Source organism: Nerophis lumbriciformis, linkage group LG18 (assembly GCF_033978685.3).
Source record: "Nerophis lumbriciformis linkage group LG18, RoL_Nlum_v2.1, whole genome shotgun sequence".
Taxonomy (NCBI): domain Eukaryota; kingdom Metazoa; phylum Chordata; class Actinopteri; order Syngnathiformes; family Syngnathidae; genus Nerophis; species Nerophis lumbriciformis.
In genome coordinates, this window is record NC_084565.2 from 37,182,438 (window position 1) to 37,206,500 (window position 24,063).

The 24,063-nt window shown below is 37.9% G+C and overlaps 2 protein-coding genes and 1 long non-coding RNA gene across 3 annotated transcripts in view; 2 read left to right on the top strand and 1 right to left on the bottom strand.

Moving 5' to 3' along the window:
- Positions 1–24,063, top strand: part of LOC133617908 (importin-13) — a 138,129-nt gene that overhangs the window by 2,335 nt on the left and 111,731 nt on the right. The gene's annotated exons all lie outside the window — the stretch shown is intronic.
- The window catches only part of LOC133618144 (uncharacterized), a 43,992-nt gene continuing 21,115 nt past the window's right edge, over positions 1,187–24,063 (bottom strand). Inside the window, exons 3-5 of the mRNA XM_061978617.2 lie at positions 13,944–14,450; positions 6,213–6,370; positions 1,187–6,129 (exon numbers count right to left, since the gene is read on the bottom strand). Of these exons, the coding sequence (XP_061834601.2) occupies positions 6,085–6,129; positions 6,213–6,370; positions 13,944–14,450 (710 nt within the window). The 3' untranslated portion in view covers positions 1,187–6,084. The remainder of the gene's footprint in view (positions 6,130–6,212; positions 6,371–13,943; positions 14,451–24,063) is intronic.
- LOC133618143 (uncharacterized) lies at positions 20,644–23,942 on the top strand. Its single transcript, XR_009817114.2, has 3 exons — positions 20,644–21,363; positions 21,622–21,739; positions 23,740–23,942. It is a non-coding gene; the product is annotated as an uncharacterized lncRNA (long non-coding RNA).

Below are 24,063 nucleotides of genomic sequence, written 5' to 3' on the forward strand. Positions count from 1 at the left end.
TAAAATTTGGCATTTTGACGTACAGTACAGGCCTAAAGTTTGGACACACCTTCTCATTCAATGTGTTTTCTTTATTTTCATGACTATTTACATTGTAGATTGTCACTGAAGGCATCGAAACTATGAATGAACACATGTGGAGTTATGAACTTAACAAAAAAAGGTGAAATAACTAAAAACATGTTTTATATACTAGTTTCTTCAAAATAGTCACCCTTTGCTCTGATTACTGCTTTGCACACTCTTGGCATTCTCTGCATGAGCTTCAAGCTCACCTGTGAAGTGAAAACCATTTCAGTTTACTACCTCTTGAAGCTCATGTACATATCAGAAGCATTTATTCAGGTAGAAATATCCATGATATATTTCCACACACCTTGTACAATCAAAGCATGATCATAACAATCCACATTAAGACCTTTTGTGTTATTAATGTGTAAAACTGGTATCTAAACATGGACGTGTAGCTCCTCCTCTAAATGCAAGTGCTGCTACAGCACGACTACAAATTGTGTTTCTCCAAAATGCAAAATCTGGCAAGACACCAACGCACTGCAGGCAATTTATTTTGTTACTGTCATTAAAAAACATAGTTTTGTCCTTTTTTGTGTTGAGCTGTTTAAAAAATAATGATGTTTATTAAAGCCAATTAACTGTCCAGACATGGTATTAAAACTTGAAAATTATCTGTCTAGGGCACGCTTATTATTGATGACAAATTATGTCGCAATTTATTTTGAGTTAACTATGAACAAAATGTTTTAATCGTTGGACAGCCATAATTATTACATAGTGCACTGTTACAGCATCAACATGAGCATTCTTCATTTTTGTACAAACGTGCACAAGAACACTGAAACACTTTTTGACTAGTTTATTGGTGCTGACAAGAAAGACAGGAGATACATTCCAAACAACCTTTAATAATAGGTCCATAGTCCACATCCAGAAGCAAATCCTCAGAATGCAGTGACGACACCTAAACAGACAAAAGTGGATCATTTAAAACTGCATTTCTACACAGTGTGTTCGTCTTAATCCGGATTTTTTTTAAATACGTTTCAATAAATCCATGTATTTACAATATGAACACTTTATAAAGGCCACTGTCCAAACGCTCCAGTCTCGTCGTATTCATACGCTTGGAAATGTTTATGAAAAGGCACTCCTATCTGAACACTTCATTGGGTACACCTGCACAATAAATTCTCCCAACAAGGTGTTTATTATTGTGGTTGTAGTTCATGCAGGGGGGTGAATATAATAATAATAATAAGAGCTCTTAGTCCACTAAGATAACCAGAATGTTAGCTCTATTGGTGCTGCACCACTGTAAATTACCCCGAAATAAGTATTGATTACACAAATAAATTACCAACGATTTACATTGCATTAGGTAGGTTATTGATTCTGTTTAAAACCTTACAATATTTTAGATCATATGAAATATGTCCAATAGGGTCCAATTCCTGGGTTGACGATTCAATTCAGAATCGATTCTCGATTCAACACAATTCTCGATTCAAACAGATTCAAACGGTGTATTATTTTGTATAATAATTATAATGAAACTTTTTGAAAAACAGGTTACAGATTAGCAAAAGCTCCTTCTGGTTGCATGAAGATGGCCTAAAAACATATTTTAAAAAACGGATTATTATTAAACTAAATACAAAATGTATATACATTTTTGAAATTTTTTTGCAAATGGGATCTTGTGGGGATCCCCATTAGCTGTGCTCTTGCTAGCATTTGCGGCCCTCTGCTTGTTTATATAATTAAGTATTTTTATTTACGTTACAACATCGTTAGTGATGCATTTGGCACGCTACTTTTGATGTGGTTGTGTGTCAACAAGACAGCGTCAGAAGCACGGCAAATTCGATGCAGGAAGTAACTTTTTATGAGTGAAATTAACATCCAGCGCCACACTAAAAGGCAACATCACACAGCAAACAACATGTAGGCTAAGTATACACACACACACACACACATACTCAATGTATGTATGTGATCTCAATTCTGTACACTGCTGCTGGAATTTTTATTTTCCTGAAGGAATCAATAAATCTATCTATCTACTCCTACTACTACTATGAGGAAATAATGAACAACATTGAAAGTGACAAGCTTGCAATCCTACAATACCCGGTTGGTGGACAAGAAGGAAAGACAGGAATGGAAGCACATTCAATCTCTTTATTAACTCGTGCTAACATAATCCGGTGGAAAGATTCAACATAGCTGCCGTCACTGCCGGCAATCCGCCGCCGCTAAGCCGACAAACGGAGCTAAGGTAAGATGCTGCTCTGAGCGCGCTCTCACTGCTCTGCTCTTATGAAAACGTCCTTTCAACTGCATATGCCAGATATTTGAATGTCATTTTTTTTACCGTAAATTCCGAACTATAAGCCGCTAATGTTTTCTTACGCTTTGAACCCTGCGGTTTATAAAACAGTGCAGCTAATTTATGGATTTTTTGTCGCTGACGGTCGTAATGTATAAGTTTTTTGTTTTTTTTAAACAAGAGAAAATACATTGAATAAGTGTGCGATGGTTTGTGCTATGACGCCATCTTTTGGACGAGTTCGCTTACTGCTTTGCCCTTCTTAGACTGAGCCTTCAACCGGAAGTAAAAGTCCTGTTCCGCCTTTTCAATAGCGTTACTACTTGTATTGATTCTTCCTTCATCACTCCAAACAATGTTTGTAAGTTTTAAAGTATGACTAAAACAATTCATATTTACTAAACTGTCCCCTTTGTGATGCCTGTAGGAGTGTTTTCATGCATATTTGTACGAGCTATGGTAATGTAATGAAGCTAGCGTCATTAGCATTGCATTATTTTTGTATTGTTTTAGTTTCGTACATTCGCCAAATTGTCACCAGGGAGATATTGAGTCTGTTTAGCTGATTGGAGAGCTAGCTTCTGCAGCTAGTGACTTCTGTTTTGTTTGATCAGCCGTTTTACTGCCGTGTTACAGAAATCGTTTGGATACAATTAAGGTATGTAAATAAACATTTACAAAATATTTGTGTGAATAACTCATTTCACAACGTATATATCTGTGGCTAATATATAGAAAAATATATTTTTCCTCTAAAATTTGGTGGATGCGGCCTATATCCCGGTGCGCTGTGAAAATACGGTAATTCATGCATTGATTACTTTCTCTAGTAATTAATTACATTTATTAAATATTAATTCCAATGGTAATTGAATTACTTTTTTGGTAAAGTAACATGCAACTATAATTAAATCCTTTTTTAAAGTAATCTTTCGCACAAACTTGATATCTAGAGGTGGGAATCTTTGGGCATCTTCACTTCCGATTCTTTGGGTATCAATTTGACACGAATCTCGTGATATATTATTTGGTATATAAATTACAATAAAACCTTTTAAAAAAGGTTACAAAAGCTCTTCTTGGCTGCTGACCTACAACTTATATTAAAAAACATATTTAAAAAAAAAAAGTATTTTAAAAATTGTATTTACAAAAATCACATAATGTTCAAATAAAATAACGTAATAAAAGAAAAAAATCGAACCTAATAAAAGAAAATAGAGCAACCCCAACTCTTGTTCAATCCCAGTTTTACGATACTTTTACAAAGCAATTGAGAAGACCTAAAAATAGAATACTTGTTAAATGCAATACTAAAAATAAGGTAAACCAAAAATTAATAAAAGCAACATTATCAATAATAATAATCAACAAAATAAATAAGTTTAATGTTTTTTATCCACAAATTTTAATGTTTTTTTTTCGATTCTCAAAAAGTAGGAACCGATTTACAATTGGAATAAATAAAAATCATACATTTTTTGAGCAACCAAAATGGCCAACGACCTGTATGGGTCTTACTGTATTACGGTGTTTGATTATTCTATGCATCCTGTCATGATAAACGAAGCCCTTAAAAAGGCGGAATAATAATAATATTAATAAAGATTAATAATAAGTAGATAAAATATGTCAATGGGGTTAGAATAAACACCAATTTGCTTTGTTACGTGTACCACAAAAGCTAGGATGTGGATGTTTTGTTCAGATAGTTTAGCATATATGGACTGACTACTTTGTGTTAGTTTTTGTATCTTTAATGTACAAAACATATCAAAGTGGCCCCTGCATCCTTCAGTTGTTATGTGGCCCTCGCTGGGAAACGTCTGGACACCCTTGCTGTACATGCCAGCATACGAAAGTAGACCGACGAAGACTGATCGTCAACTATTGTTAAATTCTATGGCTGAGCGATAAAACGATATCAATATACCGTATTTTTCGGACTATGTGTGAAATTAAACACATTAGCGTAAAATATCAAATATTTATCTCATTCACGTAAGAGACTAGACGTATAAGATTTCATGGGATTTAGCGATTAGGAGTGACAGATTGTTTGGTAAACGTATAGCATGTTCTATATGTTATAGTTATTTGAATGACTCTTACCATAATATGTTACGTTAACATACCAGTTGGTTATTTATGCCTCATATAACGTACACTTATTCAGCCTGTTGTTCACTATTCTTTATTTATTTTAAATTGCCTTTCAAATGTCTATTCTTGGTGTTGGCTTTTATCAAATAAATTTCCCCCAAAAAATGCGACTTATACTCCAGTGCGACTTATATATGTTTTTTTCCTTTATTCCTTTGTTATGCATTTTCGGCAGGTGCGACTTATACTCCGGTGCGACTTATACTCCGAAAAATACGGTACATCTCGATCGACATGTAATTGGTATCAATTAAAAAAAATGCGTTTGTTAAACATTTGATAATTTGTCTTTTTTTCTTCGTCGGAAGAAAGCGGAAGTTGAGAATCAAGGTTGGTTGCATGAACAGAGGCACTCGCGCTCTGGTAATCGAGCAATGAGATCGAGAAGTGATCACTGATCATTGTAAGCCACTGTGACACTATTGTTCATTTTTTAATTTTTTTATAAATGTCTAATGATAATGTCAATGAGGGATTTTTAATCACTGCTATGTTGAAATTGTAACTAATATTGATACTGTTGTTGATAATATTCATTTTTGTTTCACTACTTTTGGTTTGTTCTGTGTGGTGTTTGTGTCTCCTCTCAATTGCTCTGTTTATTGCAGTTCTGAGTGTTGCTGGGTCGGGTTTGGGTTTGGAATTGAATTGCATTGTTATGGTATTGCTGTGTACTGTTTTGTTGGATTGATTAATTAAAAAAAAAAAAGTTTTTAATAAAAATTTAAAAAATATAAAAAAAAAAAATGAGAATCGATTCTGAATCGCACAACGTAAGTATCGCGATTCGAATTCTAATCGATTTTTCCCCACACCCCTAGCGGTGACCTTTGCTCCTGCAGGCAGCGCTGGCCACACCTCCCTCCACACACTTATATTGTGATACAATTCTCAGCCATATCGCCCAGCCTTATTATATTTAACGAATCAGATTCAACTATTAAAAAAAACTTTTTTTTTTAAAGACAGTGCTAATAAACACATGATAAATTATATCAAGATTTTTTTTAATTTTTTTTTTGTAAAGGCAGAATTTTTAATACGGTGCAAATGCAAACAGCGACACACACAAAACAAAGACTTCATTAAATAACGTCCGTCTCACACACTTAAAACTCACTTACAAAGGCACACACACGCACACACAAAAATAAAGTGCAACCTTGTTTTAAAAAAAAAAAAAAAAAACTAAGCAAAATGTTTTGTTATTTTGTGAGTCATCCTAAAATAATTTAGTTGACAAGATCATGTTTGGCAGGACTTCTGGGTGATGAACAGAATCATGTCTTCTGTTCTGTTCTCTCCCCCATGGCTGAAAATATTCAGTAATGAGCTGAGGCACACGTCCAGTTTGTACTTACAAAGACCAAAAATAGACATTTTGCTACAGAAGCTGATGTCCTTGTTATCCACTGTAGCTCCTATGATAAAGATCTGCATAAATAGTAGCAACCCACATACGGTTCGCAACCTGGATTTATCCGGGACAGCATTTAGATCCAGCGGGATCATGGCAAAAAAAAAAATTCCCCTGGAAGAAAGGGACTTAGGGACTTTTGCTGTGCATGCAGTTCTCAGTAGCTGTACATGGACAAAGGCGTTTCCTCCATCATGTCATCCTAAACAGGAAACACACAGGAAAGACAAATAAGTACTGTCGAACCAACACGCGTTCTACGGTTGTCATCACACTTTTCCTCACCATGGGTAAATCCTGTAGCCTGCGGAACTCTGGTCTGTTGTCCCGTCGCCGCAGTTTGAGGAATAGGAGCAGGGTGATGATGACAGCGGTGATGACGAAGGCCGACACCAGGCCGGCCAAGAGAGGATCCGGTGTATGCGAGTCATGGACCATAATGGCTGCAACAGAGAACACATATGGGGACATTTTTTTAAATAATCTTGCTGCTTGTTTGATGCTACAACTGGGACTTCAGAAATACTTTTTAGAAATAAAAATAAATGTGACGGAGAAAAGGTGAATTAAGTGTAATTTACTAAAAAAATGTTTTAGTTTATTCAAATGGTCTTTTTTTTTTTTTTTTTTTACTTAATTCTAATAAGTTGATATTTTCTATCTTGTCCTCATTTCTCATTCCTAATTTATGCTTAGTTAAATTCAAATATTAAAGTAAATACAAATACATTTAATTAAACATTTTATTATATTTATCTTATCTAATTTATTATTATATATTTTTTAAATTAATTAAGCAAAACGTAATTTACATTATTTAATCATTCTGCATATTTTCACCTTTATTTGTGTATGTGATTTATTGGGTAAATGTGTTTTTATTTATGTTTTTATAACAATAATGCATTTAATTAATAAGCACCTTTCTGGACACTTCACGGGTGCTTATGTCAGTAAAGTTGTCATAAGAGTCTCTTTTTAGTAACGGTGAAGTGTAGGGTTGTCACAGGATTTTTCCATATATATATATGTAAAGAACACGTGGAGTTATGTACTTAACAAAAAAAAAAGGTGAAAAAAATGAAAACATGTTTTATATTCTACTTTCTTCAAAATAGCCACCCTTTGCTCGGATTACTGCTTTGCACACTCTTGGCATTCTCTCTATGAGCTTTAAGTGAAAACCATGTCAGGTGACTACCTCTTGAAGCTCATGGAGAGAATGCCAAGAGTGTGTAATCAGAGCAAAGGGTGGCTGATAGTCCAACTCATACAAGCTATGGAGATGATATCAGTAGAAAAAACTGCATTTAGTTTAGATAATGACTCATATATTGGAATATGGGATCCATTATTTAAATTTGTTTCAACTATTAAATGAACCAAAATATGACTTATTATATCTTTGTGGAAAATATTGGACACAGTGTGTTGTCAAGCTTATGAGATGCGATGCAAGTGTAAGCCACTGTGACACTATTGTTTTTTTTTGTTTTTTTTTATTATTTAAAAAAAAAAATGTTTTTAATTTATTTATTTATTTTATTAATGTTTTTTATGATAATATCAATGAGGGATTTTGAATCATTGCTATTTTGAAATTGTTACTAATGTTGATACTGTTGTTGATGGTATTCATTTTTGTTTCACTACTTTTGGATTGTTCCGTGTCATGTTTGTGTCTCCTCAATTGCTCTCAATTGCTCTGTTTATTGCTATTCTGGGTGTTGCTGGGTTGGGTTTGGTTTTGGAGTTGGATTGCATTGTTGTGGTGTTTTTGTGTGTTTTGTTGAATTGATTAATAAATTCATGAAAAAAAAAAAAAAAAAAAAAAAAAAGAACAAATGGTGGCTGTTTTGAAGAAACTAGAATATAAAACATGTTTTCAGTTATTTCACCTTTTTTTTTTGTTAAGTACATAACTCCACATGTGTTCATTCATAGTTTTGATGCCTTCAGTGACAATCTACAATGTAAAGAGTCATGAAAAAGAAAACACATTGAATGAGAAGGTGTGTCCAAACTTTTGGTCGTGTATATATATATACAGTATATATATACATTTAATGAATATGTTTATTTTTTATTATGCTTATTTCTAGCTTAATACATTTTCTTTTTTTTTCCTGATACTTCTGCGTATTTAACAAGAAGAAGCTGTATTTGTGTCTATGAGTGTTGCCATGGAAGACTGTTTTGCCAACTTTGCTGGTTTCCCTATCATCAAACAACCACAGCGGAGCGAGCGATGCCTTGTTCCCCGACTAATGGAAAAAGGCAAACTGCCAAACACGAACTAATAAAAAAAAAAAAAACCACACACAGTGAGGGAAGTAGAGGTCGGTTGACTTTTTTTTTTTTTTCCCAGAAAAGTACCTGGCAGACAGATGGAAAGATAAAAATGAACCGGCTGCACGCCTCCCACAGCGGGTAGAGAGTGCTGCTGTGGGTTCCTAAATAATAGAGCAGACGGATAAAAGAGTGACAGAACACGAGTCCCATGACTGTGTCTCAAACAGAGTCATGATTGTGGGCGGCCTGGTGGAGACGGTACTTGTGGACTGGAGAAGACGCAAGAAAAGGGCACAAAGAACAGTGCTGCTTTTGTTTTGGAAGACAACTTAGGCTGTCCACATGCAGGCGGCTATAAAAAAAAAAAGAAGACCAAAACAAATCTAGGGAAGACAAAAAGTGGCTGCAATGTAAAAAAAAAAATTCACAGCAAATTACTGCACTGCAAAAACTGAAATCTAAGTAAGATGAAATATCTCAAATAAGGGTGATATTTGCTTATTTTCTGTCTGATAAGATAATTCTTCTCACTTAGCAGATTTTATGTTAGAGTGTTTTACTTGTTTTAAGGGTTTTGGTCCTAAATGATCTCAGTAAGATATTACAGCTTGTTGCTGAGATTTGATGACCTATATTGAGTAAAACATGCTTGAAACTAGAATATTAACTGATGCAAAGCTGTGTCATCAACACTCACAAGTATAAAACTACTTTTTAAAAGTAATAATTTCTTATTTCAAGCATGGAAAAAAAATCATGATGCCGAGCACATATTATGTCAAGATAATGGCACTAGCATTTACTTAATTTAAGAATATTTTTCAACATATTGAGCAAAAAGGTCTCTTTTTTTTCTACCAAGAAAAGTGCACTTGTTATTAGTGAGAATATACTTGTTTTAAGGTATTTTTGGGTTCGGTTCATTTTACTTGTTTTGAAAAGTCTTGACAAGCCGAATTTTCTTGTTCTATTGGCAGATAATTTTGCTTAGTTCAAATAAAATACCCCTCTTTTTTTTTTTTTTTTTTTCTTGTTTTTGAACACTGACTTTTTGCAGTGTGGCAAATAGTTGCATTACTTTCCCATGACATTTACAGTAGTTGACTGTGTTTTAGGGGCAGCACGGTGGAACAGGGGTTAGTGCATGTGCCTCACAATACAAAAGTCCTGAGTAGTCCTGGGTTCAATCAATTATTTCCGTGTTCTCCCTGTGACTGCGTGGTATTCCGGCTTCCTCCCACCTCCAAAGACATGCACCTGGGGATAGGTTGATTGGCAACACTAAATTGGCCCTAGCGTGAATGTGAGTGTGAATGTTGTATGTCTATCCGTGTTGGCCCTTTGATTAGGTGGGGACTTGTCTTGGGTGTACCCCGCCTTCCACCCGAATGCAGCTGAGATAGGCTCCAGCACCCCCCGCGACCCCAAAAGGGACAAGCGGTAGAAAATGGATGGATGGATGGACTGTGATTTTACAGTTCATCCCAAGCTGTAACTTCACAATTGTAATTGTATTAATTATTCTCTCGTCAAAACAGCATACCTGCTGTACAAGTGTGTGAACTACCCTTAACATAGATGTCTAACTCAAGGCCCGTGGGCCAGAAGTGGCCCGCCACATCTTTTTATATGGCCCTTATTCATAAATGTATTCCTTCATTCCATTTTGACAGAAAAAAAATCTACGTATTGCATGCAATGTCATATCTTTCAAACTTTATTATCCAATATTGCCACAAATACAAAACCCCAAACCAGTGAAGTTGGCACGTTGTGTAAATGGTAAATAAAAACAGAATACAATGATTTCCAAATCCTTTTCAACGTATATTCAATTGAATAGACTGCAATGACAAGATATTTCATGTTTGAACTGAGAAACTTAATTTTTCAAATAATCATTAAGTTAAAATTTTATGGCAGCAACACATTGCAAAAAAGTTGTCACAGGGGCATTTTTACCACTGTGTTACATGGCCTTTCCTTTTAAAGGGGAACATTATCACAATTTCAGAAGGGTTAAAACCATTAAAAATCAGTTCCCAGTGGCTTATTTTATTTTTCGAAGTTTTTTTCAAAATGTTACCCATCACGCAATATCCCTAAAAAAAGCTTCAAAGTGCCTGATTTTAACCATCGTTATATACACCCGTCCATTTTCCTGTGACGTCACACAGTGATGCCAACACAAACAAACATGGCGGATAGAACAGCAAATTATAGCGACATTAGCTCGGATTCAGACTCGGATTTCAGCGGCTTAAGCGATTCAACAGATTACGCATGTATTGAAACGGATGGTTGTAGTGTGGAGGCAGGTAGCGAAAACCAAATTGAAGAAGAAACTGAAGCTATTGAGCCATATCGGTTTGAACCGTATGCAAGCGAAACCGACGAAAACGACACGACAGCCAGCGACACGGGAGAAAGCGAGCACGAATTCGGCGATCGCCTTCTAACCAACGATTGGTATGTGTTTGTTTGGCATTAAAGGAAACTAACAACTATGAACTAGGTTTACAGCATATGAAATACATTTGGCAACAACATGCACTTTGAGAGTGCAGACAGCCCATTTCAGGCGCGCTAAGAACATATATTTTTCCACGATTTCAGCACTCATACCTAAATAGACACAAAATACTGCATTACACAAGACTACCCGAATGTACTCGAATGATTGAAAAAAATAAATGTTTTTAAGCTAAATTATTGGTAAACACAGTTTATGTATAATAATTTACGTAAAACCGCGAGTAATGAATAAAGTTTTCATCAATTAATATATTCTGTAGACATACCCTCATCCGCTCTCTTTTCCTGAAAGCTGACCCGTCCAGTTTTGGAGTTGATGTCAGCATCTGCTTTGAGTGTCGCAGGATATCCACACATTCTTGCCATCTCTGTCGTAGCATAGCTTTCGTCGGTAAAGTGTGCGGAACAAACGACTGACCATTTCGTCGGCTTTCCCCACAGCCTCGTATTTTAAACAAATTCCGTCCAATTTCTTGCCACTTTCGCATCTTTGGGCCACTGGTGCAACTTGAATCCGTCCCTGTTCGTGTTGTTACACCCTCCGACAACACACCGACGAAAGTGAGAAAATGGCGGATTGCTTCCCGATGTGACGCTCCGAGAGCGAATAATAGAAAGGCGTTTAATTCGCCAACCATTTAGAGTTCGGAAATCGGATAAAAAAATATATGGTCTTTTTTCTGCAACATCAAGGTATATATTGACGCTTACATAGGTCTGGTGATAATGTTCCCCTTTAACAACACTCAGTAAACGTTTGGGAACTGAGGAGACACATTTTTGAAGCTTCTCAGGTGGATTTCTTTCCCATTCTTGCTTGATGTACAGCTTAAGTTGTTCAACAGTCCGGGGGTCTCCGGTGTGGTATTTTAGGCTTCATAATGCGCCACACATTATCAATGGGGGACAGGTCTCTACACACTGATGTCGCTTGTTGATGCAGTACCGCCTGAGGGATCCAAAGTCACAGGTTTGCCGCTTACGTGCAGCGATTTCTCCAGATTCTCTGAACCTTTTGATGATATGAACAACATGTTTACTTGACCCACTTCCTGGGAAACTTATCAAGGAGCTTTTTGTATTATTAGGTCCATCTAAATATTATAAACTTATCACTTTCCTCCGGCACTGTTCCCTTAGCATTAAAAAAAGCGGTTATCCGTCCTCTGCTCAAAAGACCTAACCTCGATCCTGACCTCATGGTAAACTACCGGCCGATGTCCCACCGTCCGTTTATTACGAAAATCCTCGAAAAAATTGTTGCACAGCAGCTAATTGAACACTTAGCGTCTAACAATCTCTGTGAACCCTTTCAATCCGGTTTCAGGGCAAATCACTCTACGGAGACGGCCCTTGCAAAAATGACTAATGATTTACTGCTAACGATGGATTCTGATGAGTCATCTATGTTGCTGCTTCTTGATCTTAGCGCTGCTTTTGATACCGTCGATCATATTTTATTAGAGCGTATCAAAACACGTATTGGTATGTCAGACTTAGCCTTGTCTTGGTTTAACTCTTATCTTACTGACAGGATGCAGTGCGTCTCCCATAATAATGTGACCTCGGACCATACTTGCCAACCTTGAGACCTCCGATTTCGGGAGGTGGGGGGTGCGGGCGTGGTCGGGGGTGATGAATTGTGAATACATTTTGCCTAACTGCCATCAACCACCAAACCTTCGCTTAAAATGATCAGATCTCCTTCCAAACTGGTATGAGGCTTTAAAGTTGGGGTCTGATCATGACTACACCTTATATCGACACCAATAGTGGTGAAAAATGATAACATTGTTAAAATAACTTCCTTCCACATGCGCCGATCTTCCTGACATTGGGTCATGTGTCACGCGTGCCCGCCAACTCGCGTGAACCCCGCGTTACAGGGCGATGTGAGGGCCCGTTCAACGCTGCTCGCAGCTTTAATTTGTTGTGATATTACAAAGGACTACGATTCCAGTATTTTTCAGAAAAATGCCTGTATCACACTGTTAGTACCTTGCTTGGTACTCTCTGCAGTTGTGTAAATAAACAACAATTTTTTTTTTTTGAGGAAATTAAATGCAGTATTTTTTTCTGCCGTGTTTCTAGGCAGAATAGTGTTAGAGTTATTCTTTATCCTTATGTATTTGTTATGGGCTGGATGTACACTGCAAAAAGTCAGTGTTCAAAAACAAGAAAAAAATTAGTGGTATTTTATTTGAACTAAGCAAAATGATCTGCCAATAGAACAAGAAAATTCGGCTTGTCAAGACTTTCCAAAACAAGTAAAATTAGCTAACCTCAATGTACCCAAAAATACCTTAAAATAAGTATATTCTCACTAATAACAAGTGCACTTTTCTTGGTAGAAAAAAAGAGAGACCTTTTTGCTCAATATGTTGAAAAACATTCTTAAATGAAGTAAATGCTAGTGCCATTATCTTGACATAATGATATTACATTTCTTGAAATTAGCAAACTTATACTAAAAACTAATTTATTGTTCTAATGGAAAGGCAACAAGGCAACCGCTTGTTACTCTCGGGGTCTCCGAGCCACTCAGGCAAATCATATGGTCTAAAAATGCGTTTTTCCATCGACAACATGACATCATCGCGCCAAGTGCGTGCTCTTTCAGTCAATTTTTAAATTGTAATTTTGAAGAATTTATCTGAATGTGCATGAACTATTTCTGTTCAAAATTGTTAGAAATGTTAAATGTTTAAATTATAACTGTCAGTTTACTGTACTGTGCCAACTGTACTACTATATGAGTACGTATCTTCTATTGTTACATTGACAATAAAACAGCAAAGTTCATTTGGCTGCCATCTGTTTTAATTATGAGACACAATTGTGTCAAAGTCATGATTTTTTTTTTTCATGCTTGAAATAAGAAATTATTACTTTGAAAAAGTAGTTTTATACTTGTGAGTGTTGATGACACAGCTTTGCAACACTTGATATTCTAGTTTCAAGCATGTTTTACTCAATATAGGTCATCAAATCTCATCTACAAGCTGTAATATCTTACTGACATCATTTAGGACCAAAACCCTTAAAACAAGTAAAACACTCTAACATAAAATCTGTTTAGTGAGAAGAATTATCTTATCAGACAGAAAATAAGCAAATATCACCCTTATTTGAGATATTTCATCTTAATTAGATTTCAGTTTTTGCAGTGTATTTGCTTTCGGTACTCACTTTCGCCCTTTACGTTGAGCTGCGACGGCGTGTCGGGGTGCGGCTTGGTCTGCGTGGTGGTCTGCTGAGGCGGGACCATGGTGGTGGTCTGCTGGGGAGCTTGGCTAGAGGCCTCAGGGTACGACCACGAGCTGGTTTGCGGCGACGGCGTCGTTGTTGGCTGAGACGTGAGGGTCTCTCTGGAGGAGTGGGTGGTGGCTGTTGAATGTGTGGTGGTGGTGGTAGTGGTACTGTGCGTTGTTGCCACGGCGGCGGATGTGGGAGAGAGCGTCTGGGAGTTTGGAGTCGTCTGGGCCGGTGGCGTGATGGAGACGGGAAGGGGCTCTAATGGCAGCTGATGTGCTGATGTAGTTGTTGCATCAGTGTGGGCTGCGGGGATGCTTGTGGACGTGTTGGGGGCAACTGAGGCCGGGACGACAGGAACTGAAGAGTTTGAGGTGTTGTCATCAGTCAGGTTACTCCCCTTTTCTGGGACGGACGCCACTGACGTCACCTCCATGTTGGTAGCTGGAAAAGATAGTTTGCGTTATTGCCATACTTGCCAACCCTCCCGAATTTTCCGGCACAACCATTCTCCCGATTTCCAGCCGCACTTAAGGCACGGCCCCTGCAGGTCCGTGCGGACCTGAGTGAGGACAGCCTGTCGTCACGTCCGCTTGGCCAACCAAAAAGTAACCACAGAACACTGTACCGTATAGTGTTCTGTGGTTACTTTTTGGTTGGCCAACGATTTACGTTGTATTGCGCACCCTGACGGCAAGTGTGGGAGTCGGTTCTGAAGTAGGAAGTAAAGAGACGTAACTTCGTCACCTCGCCTGGTTATTGACTCCAAACCAGAAAACTACACTGCCCATACCTATGCTCCTTCAAAAGCTGTGCTACTGGCTGCAAAGCATTGCACTTTCAAATACAACAATGAGTAGAGAGGAATGTTATGTGTGTGTATGTGTAAATAAATGAGCACTGAAATTCAAGTATTTATTTTATTTATATGTATATATATATAATAAAATACATATATATATATATATAATAAAATACATATATTATATATATATATATATATATATATATATATATATATATATATATATATATATATATATATATATATATACCCCCCCGATCGTGATTGGATACTCCCCGGGACCGTTAGCGGATGAATTTGAGAACTCATACAGTTAATAGACAGCTGCGATAGCCAATCAGATCCATACTTGCCAACCTTGAGACCTCCGATTTCGGGAGGTGGGGGGTGGGGGGCGTGGTCGGGGGTGGGGAGGGGGCGTGGCTGGGGGCGTGGTTAAGATATATATATATATATATAAAAGAAATACTTGACTTTCAGTGAATTCTAGCTATATATATATATAAATAAATAAAAGAAATACTTGAATTTCAGTGTTCATTTATTTACACATATACACATACATAACACTCCTCTACTCATTGTTGAGTTAAGGTTTGAATTGTCCATCCTTGTTCTATTCTCTGTCACTATTTCAGAACACACACATTATACAAATATACATTATAAAATCAATAAGAAAACGGGAGCTCTAATTTGGGAGTCTGAATTAGGATCAGAAGTTCCTATATAAACATTGCGTACTCACGTCGCTATTTTGTATTGATTACTGCAGCTGTGCACTGGATTCATTCACAAATACAAACTACAATTCACAAACACTTTAGAGTTAGGCTCCACCATCAGAATGGGTACTTAAACTTATAAAGATCACATGGATATTATTCAGTGAGTTGATTCACCAAAACTAACCTGTTCTACAGGAGGAAAAAGCACACAGGACGTTTCAATTGTTCACAGACTGGTCGCTCTCATCAGAATGACAAGACACTTCCGGTCTGCAGGTGATAGCATTCAATTGGGAAGAAACGCCCTACTGCCCCCTACTGACCAATGTGAATACTGATAAATGTGTAATGACAGCTCCAAAAACGAATTAAAACCACAAAATAAACTAAATAAATCAACACAAAAATGTGACACATTATGGGTGGGTCACATGTGCATGTACAACAGGCTGTCAACACGTCACTCAGGTCCGCATGGAGCTGGAGGGGGCGTGGCCTCCAGCTCCGCCTGAATTTCGGGAGATTTTTGGGAGAAAATTTGTCCCGGGAGGTTTTCGGGAGAGGCGCTGAATTTCGGGAGTCTCCCGGAAAATCCGGGAGGGTTGGCAAGTATGATCAGATCACAAGTTGTTGACAGTGGCCTATCTAGGTAGCCTGATGTTAACGAGGCTGTGATTGGATACTCACTTGTCACTCCAAAGTGAGTATCCAATCACGAGTTGCAATTTAGCAGGAAGCAGGAAGTGTTGAACCACAAAGAAGGGGAACAAAACGTTGATTAGGTGGCAGATATATATTTGCAAGGCCATTTTTGAGAAGGATATTTAAAGAGAAACTACATCTTGTGAGACGATGTTGGCGATACAAAGATCTATGTGGGGAAATACCCGCCATTTCCACTCGAATTAACCGACGACGAGGGGTTATACGGCGTCACTTGGGTGCTACAAATTGGGAGTTCAAATATTTAATTTCTTTATTTTTTCACGTTTGGTATGTGTTTTGCAATTTTATTTTTGACAATACCACATAAGATATTTTTCAATTGCTGATGCGGGTTTATTGATTTTTAAATGCGCCAGAAAATAACCCGTTATGTACACTGTTGATTTGTTTCAATGCCCGGTAGTGCGTAAATGTGTTCCTGTATAGCAGACCTGGGCAAATTAAGGCCCGGGGGCCACATGCGGCCCGTTAAGCTTTTCAATCTGGCCCGCCGGGCATTCCCAAATAATTTTTTTATATCTTTAAGATGTAAAGTGTAGCTGCCATTATGATGTGCAGTGTAGCTGCCATTATGATGTGCAGTGATGTTTTCTAATGACCGTAAGTCTTGAACTATACAAAGTATTTCTATGGTTGGAATCTGTGCTTTTGCATGATATTTTAGTGACTAGTGTTGTCCTGATACTAATATTATTTCGATACTTTTCGGTACTTTTCTAAATAAAGGGGACCAGAAAAAATTCCATTATTGGCTTTATTTTAACAAAAAATCTTAGGGTGCGGCGGACCGGTACTTTTCAGAGGCGGTATAGTACCGAATATGATTCATCAGTATCGCGGTACTATACTAATACCCGTGTACCGTACAACCCTACTAGTTACTATGGTAATCTACGTCACAGCAGGTCAGACGAGGCACCAAGCAGTGTGGGTGTGGCCTGATTGTAAAATATGTCGATTGAGAGGGGGTGTGACGTTCATATGTTCTCAATATTCAGGGTTTTATCGTTCATAGAAAAAAATAAAATTCCATTCTGTTTTTTTAAGGCGGTCTGTCATAACATTTTTAGCATTCAATCAGACTTTATTGTGAGGTTTTGTATTAGTTTTCCTAAAAAATAGATATACCGGCCCCCAGACACATTTTTTTCTCTAAATTTGGCCCTCGAGTCAAAATAATTGCCCAGGCCTACAGTAATGGAATCTGTGGAGTTAGGTCCCAATACTTTTGTTCACGCACAACAAATGCTTAACAACAGCAACATTAGCGTAGCTTTGTAACATAAGTGCATTGTTATTATGATAAAGCTGATGTTAGCATTTAGCTCACAATGTTGTATAGCTACTCACCACCCATCAGGAGCAAGGATGAAGTGTCTTGCTCAAGGACACAACGGACGTGACAAGGTTGGTAGAAGGTGGGGATTGAACCAGGAACCCTCAGGTTGCTGGCACGGCCACTCTCCCAACCGCGCCACGCCGTCCCCAGTGTAATAAACACCTACAATATGATATAATATCAATTTAATGCAGAACTTTGTTGTAAAAATCTGCTTCCGCATCCGTTTCTAACACGCTGCTCTGAAAACAAACTCCGCCCACTCCGGTCTGTTCCTGAGCGGCTGTGACGCAGATTACCGTAATAACACGTACACAACACAACACCACACACAACACCCAAAAGCAAAGATTTCAACCATTGAAATACTTTCTATAGTTCAAGACTGGCGGTTATTTAAAAACAGCACTGCACATCATAATGGCGGCTACAGTTTTGATGTTAAAGGTCTAAAAAAAATTATGTAGAACGTCCGGCGGGCAGGATTGAAAACCTTAATGGGCCGCATGTGGCCCTCGGGCCGTATTTTGCCCAGGTCTGCTTTAGGGTCTTTAGTCCGATCATCGCAAAACTTGGGACACACCTTTAGGGGACTATTGGTTAAAAAAAAAAAAACATCAAGCACAGCGTCTTTGCATGGGCATGAGAGGGACTTAGCCACCAATAATATTTTTTGACCACTTGTCGAATGATTATTATGCTTGCATGTCTTCCATTTGGACCACCACCCATAGGGGGCGCCACAGGGGTTGTACTGTATGTTGAGTCAATACGGTAGATAAGCACCCTTAACAACTGACAGTAAAGAGATATTGTTATCTGCAGAGCTGGCTTGCACCCAGTCGTGAAGGCAAACTGTCGTCTGATATAGTCCTCAAGTGCTGGGGAATGTGCCAGTCTCTCAATGTGTGTGTGTGTGTGTGTGTGCCTACCATCGCTACCTTTCTCACCCTGTGGTGAAAAGTCTCACATCGCATGCTGTCGAATCATTCCTCACACCTTCTTTGCTAACGTTTAACCAACACAACCTTTTTATTTTAGCATTATGATTTTTTTGTTTATATATTCAACGTATTCAATTGTGCAGGTGTACCTAATATAGTGGTCTGTGCTATTAACAGAGGTGGGTAGCAACACGCTACATTAGTAACTTTTTGGTTAAATCGTAGTTTTAAAGTAACATGCTTTTTACTTTTACTTGAGTATTTTTGTGAAGAAAGAAATGCTACTTTTTCACTCTGATCGCGACATTTATTTACATCATCATTATATTTACTCATAATTTATTGATTACTGTTTGCAAAGACACATTATATTGACTTGTTAGAGAGACTTCTTCCAGTGAGCACTGTCACATGACCGGGTTTCACCCATCCAACGTAAGCGCTAGTGACGTTTGACTTCATTTCGCCAATCAAACGGAACCTGGCAGTCACATGACCGCAGTCACACTACAACCGGGGATACCGTATTTTTCGGACTATAAGGCGCACTTAAATCCTTTCATTTTCTCAAAACTCGACAGTGCGCCTTATAACCCGGAGCGTCTAATGTACGGATTACTTCTGACTTCGAAGCTTTTTTAATTAGTACATGGTGAAATGATAAGTGTGACCAGTAGATGGCAGTCACACATAAGAGATACGTGTAGACTGCAATATGACTCAAGTAAACAACACCAAAATGTTATATGTTCCATTGTAAATATAGAACATTACACAAGGCACTCAACAATCCATCAAAAATGTTTTAGTACGACTTTGGTAAGCTATGAAGCCGCACCGTTTGATGGATTGTACTGTGCTTCAACATAGGAGTATTATTATGGTGTGTGTATAAGGTAAGACATATCTGGCGTTTTGTTTCGCAATATTATTCAAAAGCAACTTTTCTTACCTTCTGGTACCTGCTGATCTGTATTTGGGATCTGCATAAATCCTAAAAATTTGCCCGCGTCCGCCTTTGTAGTCCGTGGTGACGCCGTAGTCGATAGGCTTCTTCTTTTTCTCTATCTTCTTGTTATGGGACATTCATCCTCCGCTGTTGCCATTTCTAATATAAAGTAGTGTAAAGTTCTTACTTGTATCTGTCAGTAAACTCGCCATGAAAGCGCTAAAACATACCGGTGTCGGGAGTTTACATTATTTACCCAAGGAACTTTAGTTATTAGAGAGGTCCGGTTGGACGTTCTTTCACGGGACACATTTCCGGCCTTGTTGTTGCACTAGTGATCCACGGATGAGAAGATGCTGCTCCGTTATTTATTGAAGTAAAGTCTGAATGTCATTAAAACAGTTAGCTCATACTTGCCAATCTTGAGACCTCTGATTTCGGGAGGTGGGGGGTGGGGAGTGGGGGTGTGGTCGGGGCGTGGTTGGGGGCGTGGTTAAGAGGGGAGGAATATATTGACAGCTAGAATTCACCAAGTATTTCATACATATATATATATATATATATATATATATATATATATATATATATATATGTATATATATATATATATATATTTTTTTTTTTTTATACCTGAAAATATGCAAACAAATCTGTGTTTAGATAATTGATACTTTAAACTTGCATAAATATAACATGAATATAACATAACTTGGCTTCTGAGAGCTTCAAATTGTAATGAATAAAATGGTAAAGTTGTTGATAAACAAGCAATTATTTTAATAATTAAATATGGTCAATGCATTATTATGATAATTTAAAATTAATATTTCAAATGTGTTTATTTTAATATACCGGTATAATTCTATGGCTGGATGTAATAAGGAGTCAGAAAAAATACAAATAAAAATACAATTAATTTTGATGTTTTTAGCAAAATATTGTAAAAATGTATTTCTTTTTTTTTTTTTTTTTAATTAATAAATATATTTATTTTTAGGTAAGATAAACATAATAATACAATTTATCTCTAGTCTGGATGATTTAGTTCTTGTCACCCTGTTGTCCTCCCGTCTGAAAAAAGGCTGTCCTCACTCAGGTCCGCATGGAGCTGGAGGGGGCATGGCCTCCAGCTCCGGGTGAAAATCGGGAGATTTTCGGGAGAATATTTGTCCCGGGAGGTTTTCGGGTGAGGCGCTGAATTTCGGGAGTCTCCCGGAAAATTCGGGAGGGTTGGCAAGTATGAGTTAGCTCCATCTTTTGACACTTCTTCCACTCCCGTCCTTGCACGCTACACTACTACAACAAAGATGACGGCGAGAAGACGCTGCCGAAGGTGAGCCACGTAAATAAGACCGCCCACAAAACGGCGCATCCGGTAGCGACTGTCAGAAAGCGACTTGAAGATGATCTGTAAAACTTCATCTATGCAACATTTTGACCAAAGAACCACCATTACATGTTATGTAGACCACAAGGAAGCCTTTTACATTTAGGAAAAAATATATATTATATGACCCTTTTAATGCGCCCTATAATCTGGTGCGCCTTTTGTATGAAAATAGACCTGACTACACTCTTAAAAACGACTGTGTTGGAAATCAACACGTTTTGTGTAATGATGATTTCAACAAATGTGTTAAGTCACAGGATTTTCCTGAGGGGAAAGTTACACAGACATTCTACACAACATTGTGTCATGAGCTTTGGCCAATCAGCTGGAATGTTTGAAAAAAAAAAAAAAAAAAAAGTCAGCTACATCAAACTCGACGTTTTAAGCACGTTTGCCCGCCCGTACCGCCTTTTCCTGGATCTATGTGGCCATTACCGGACCTCTGCGACTGTATCAGTCCACATTTCTTAATGAAGGTAAGCATATTCCAGTCTACTTGCACGTTGTTGTATCCCAAAGGGTGTAATAGTGGTAGTTTTGCTGGGAATTTGTGACTGTAACCTACTGACAAGATGTCAAGTTTTGCATGTGCAAATGAACTGCTGACGAACAGCGAGCCATATTGCTACACAGCACATTCAAAAGTGTTGGTGTTGAAGGGTGTTGAGTGTTCAAAAAATGACACTCTTTTGATGTATTTGAACAATGGCAGTCTTATTTTGTCTAATTCACAGGTGTAGATTTGTTTTAAAATCACACTGATCAAGAGTGAACATTTGCAACGGAACTTGTGACGTGTTGCCCTCCAAAAAGCGGAAGCATCACTCAAGGCAGGCAAAGAAGGCACTGCATGTAAGTACCTGTTTCTTGTCTTGTTGCTGCTTCTAAATGAAATATACCATAGCTATACTGACTGTGTGTTACGTTGCAGTGAGCATAGTATGTTTACTAGTAATTAAAGGGGAACATTATCACCAGACCTATGTAAGCGTCAATATATACCTTGATATTGCAGAAAAAAGACCATATATTTTTTTAACCGATTTCCGAACTCTAAATGGGTAAATTTTGGCGAATTAAACGCCTTTCTAATATTCGCTCTCAGAGCGATGACGTCACAACGTGGCGTCACATCGGGAAGCAATCTGCCATTTTCTCAAACACCGAGTCAAATCAGCTCTGTTATTTTCCGTTTTTTCGACTGTTTTCCGTACCTTGGAGACATCATGCCTCGCCGGTGTGTTGTCGGAGGGTGCAACAACACGAACAGGGACGGATTCAAGTTGCACCAGTGGCCCAAAGATGCGAAAGTGGCAAGAAATTGGACGTTTGTTCCGCACACTTTACCGACGAAAGCTATGCTACGACAGAGATGGCAAGAATGTGTGGATATCCTGCGACACTCAAAGCAGATGCATTTCCAACGATAAAGTCAAAGAAATCTGCCGCCAGACCCCCATTGAATCTGCCGGTGTGCGTGAGCAATTCAGGGACAAAGGACCTCGGTAGCACGGCAAGCAATGGCGGCAGTTTGTTCCCGCAGACGAGCGAGCTAAACCCCCTATCGATCCTAGCTTCCCTGGCCTGCTGACATCAACTCCAAAACTGGACAGATCAGCTTTCAGGAAAAGAGCGCGAATGAGGGTATGTCTACAGAATATATTAATTGATGAAAATTGGGCTGTCTGCACTCTCAAAGTGCATGTTGTTGCCAAATGTATTTCATATGCTGTAAACCTAGTTCATAGTTGTTAGTTTCCTTTAATGCCAAACAAACACATACCAATCGTTGGTTAGAAGGCGATCGCCGAATTCGTCCTCGCTTTCTCCCGTGTCGCTGGCTGTCGTGTCATTTTCGTCGGTTTCGCTTGCATACGGTTCAAACCGATATGGCTCAATAGCTTCAGTTTCTTCTTCAATTTCGTTTTTGCTACCTGCCTCCACACTACAACCATCCCTTTCAATACATTCGTAATCTGTTGAATCGCTTAAGCCGCTGAAATCCGAGTCTGAATCCGAGCTAATGTCGCTATAGCTTGCTGTTCTTTCCGCCATGTTTGTTTGTGTTGGCTTCACTATGTGACGTCACAGGAAAATGGACGGGTGTTTATAACGATGGTTAAAATCAGGCACTTTGAAGCTTTTTTTAGGGATATTGCGTGATGGGTAAAATTTTGAAAAAATCTTCGAAAAATATAATAAGCCACTGGAAACTGATTTTTAATGGTTTTAACCATTCTGAAATTGTGATAATGTTCCACTTTAAGGGCTATATAAGTAAACTTTGATTGATAAATTGATAATAGCAACCTCTAGATACCATCAGGAGATGGCTTACTGCAGGTTTTTGTTTTTGAAAAAATCTAATATTCAGGAATATATTATATATACTGATTTTTAATGGTTTTAACCATTCTGAAATTGTGATAATGTTCCCCTTTAACTTGTCTTATTATAGCCAAAAAGTTAGTAACTAATGCTAACTAATTGTTAGCATTAGCTTGCTCCCATTACCTATAAAGCCACTACTGCTTTGGTTAGCAGCACATTAGCTCATCTTGCAACTAGGTTTGCAACCATGTATTAAGTCAATTGATTGAAAGAAAGCATTTATTTGTAGTTTGTTGCTACGATAATTATTTATGGAGTAAATTAAGAGGACATTGTGTGGTGATGCGGCCTGCGTGTGAGTGGTGTGGGGGCTGTAAAGACAATATTGTAAATAAATATGTGCAATTCAACGACTGCTCATTATAATTGGAACTTGTGAGGAGTATCTTCTGATCTAAATACATTTACAGTTTTTCACTGTTAATAATCAAACAAATGTGCTTTCTGCTTTTCTTTCAAAGTGCAATGTTGGTTCCTGTAAAATTTGGTCAAACCCAGAGATACGTTAGCGTGGCTGAAACTGAAGGGGGCTTTGACCATTTTGGCACGTTTATTGAGAAGGGTGAGTCAATACTATTTTATTCTTACTCCTTTAATTTAGCTTTTTGGTAGCATCAGGTAAACAATTGATCTTCTCAGTGAAAGCAGTAACATAGCAGTACCAAAAAATACAGAACCTCATTGTATACCAGAATGGCCTCTAAACACCAGTGGTTCTCAAACTTTTCACACTAAGTACTACCATATTTTCTGGAATACAGAGCACACCAGTATACAGTATAAGC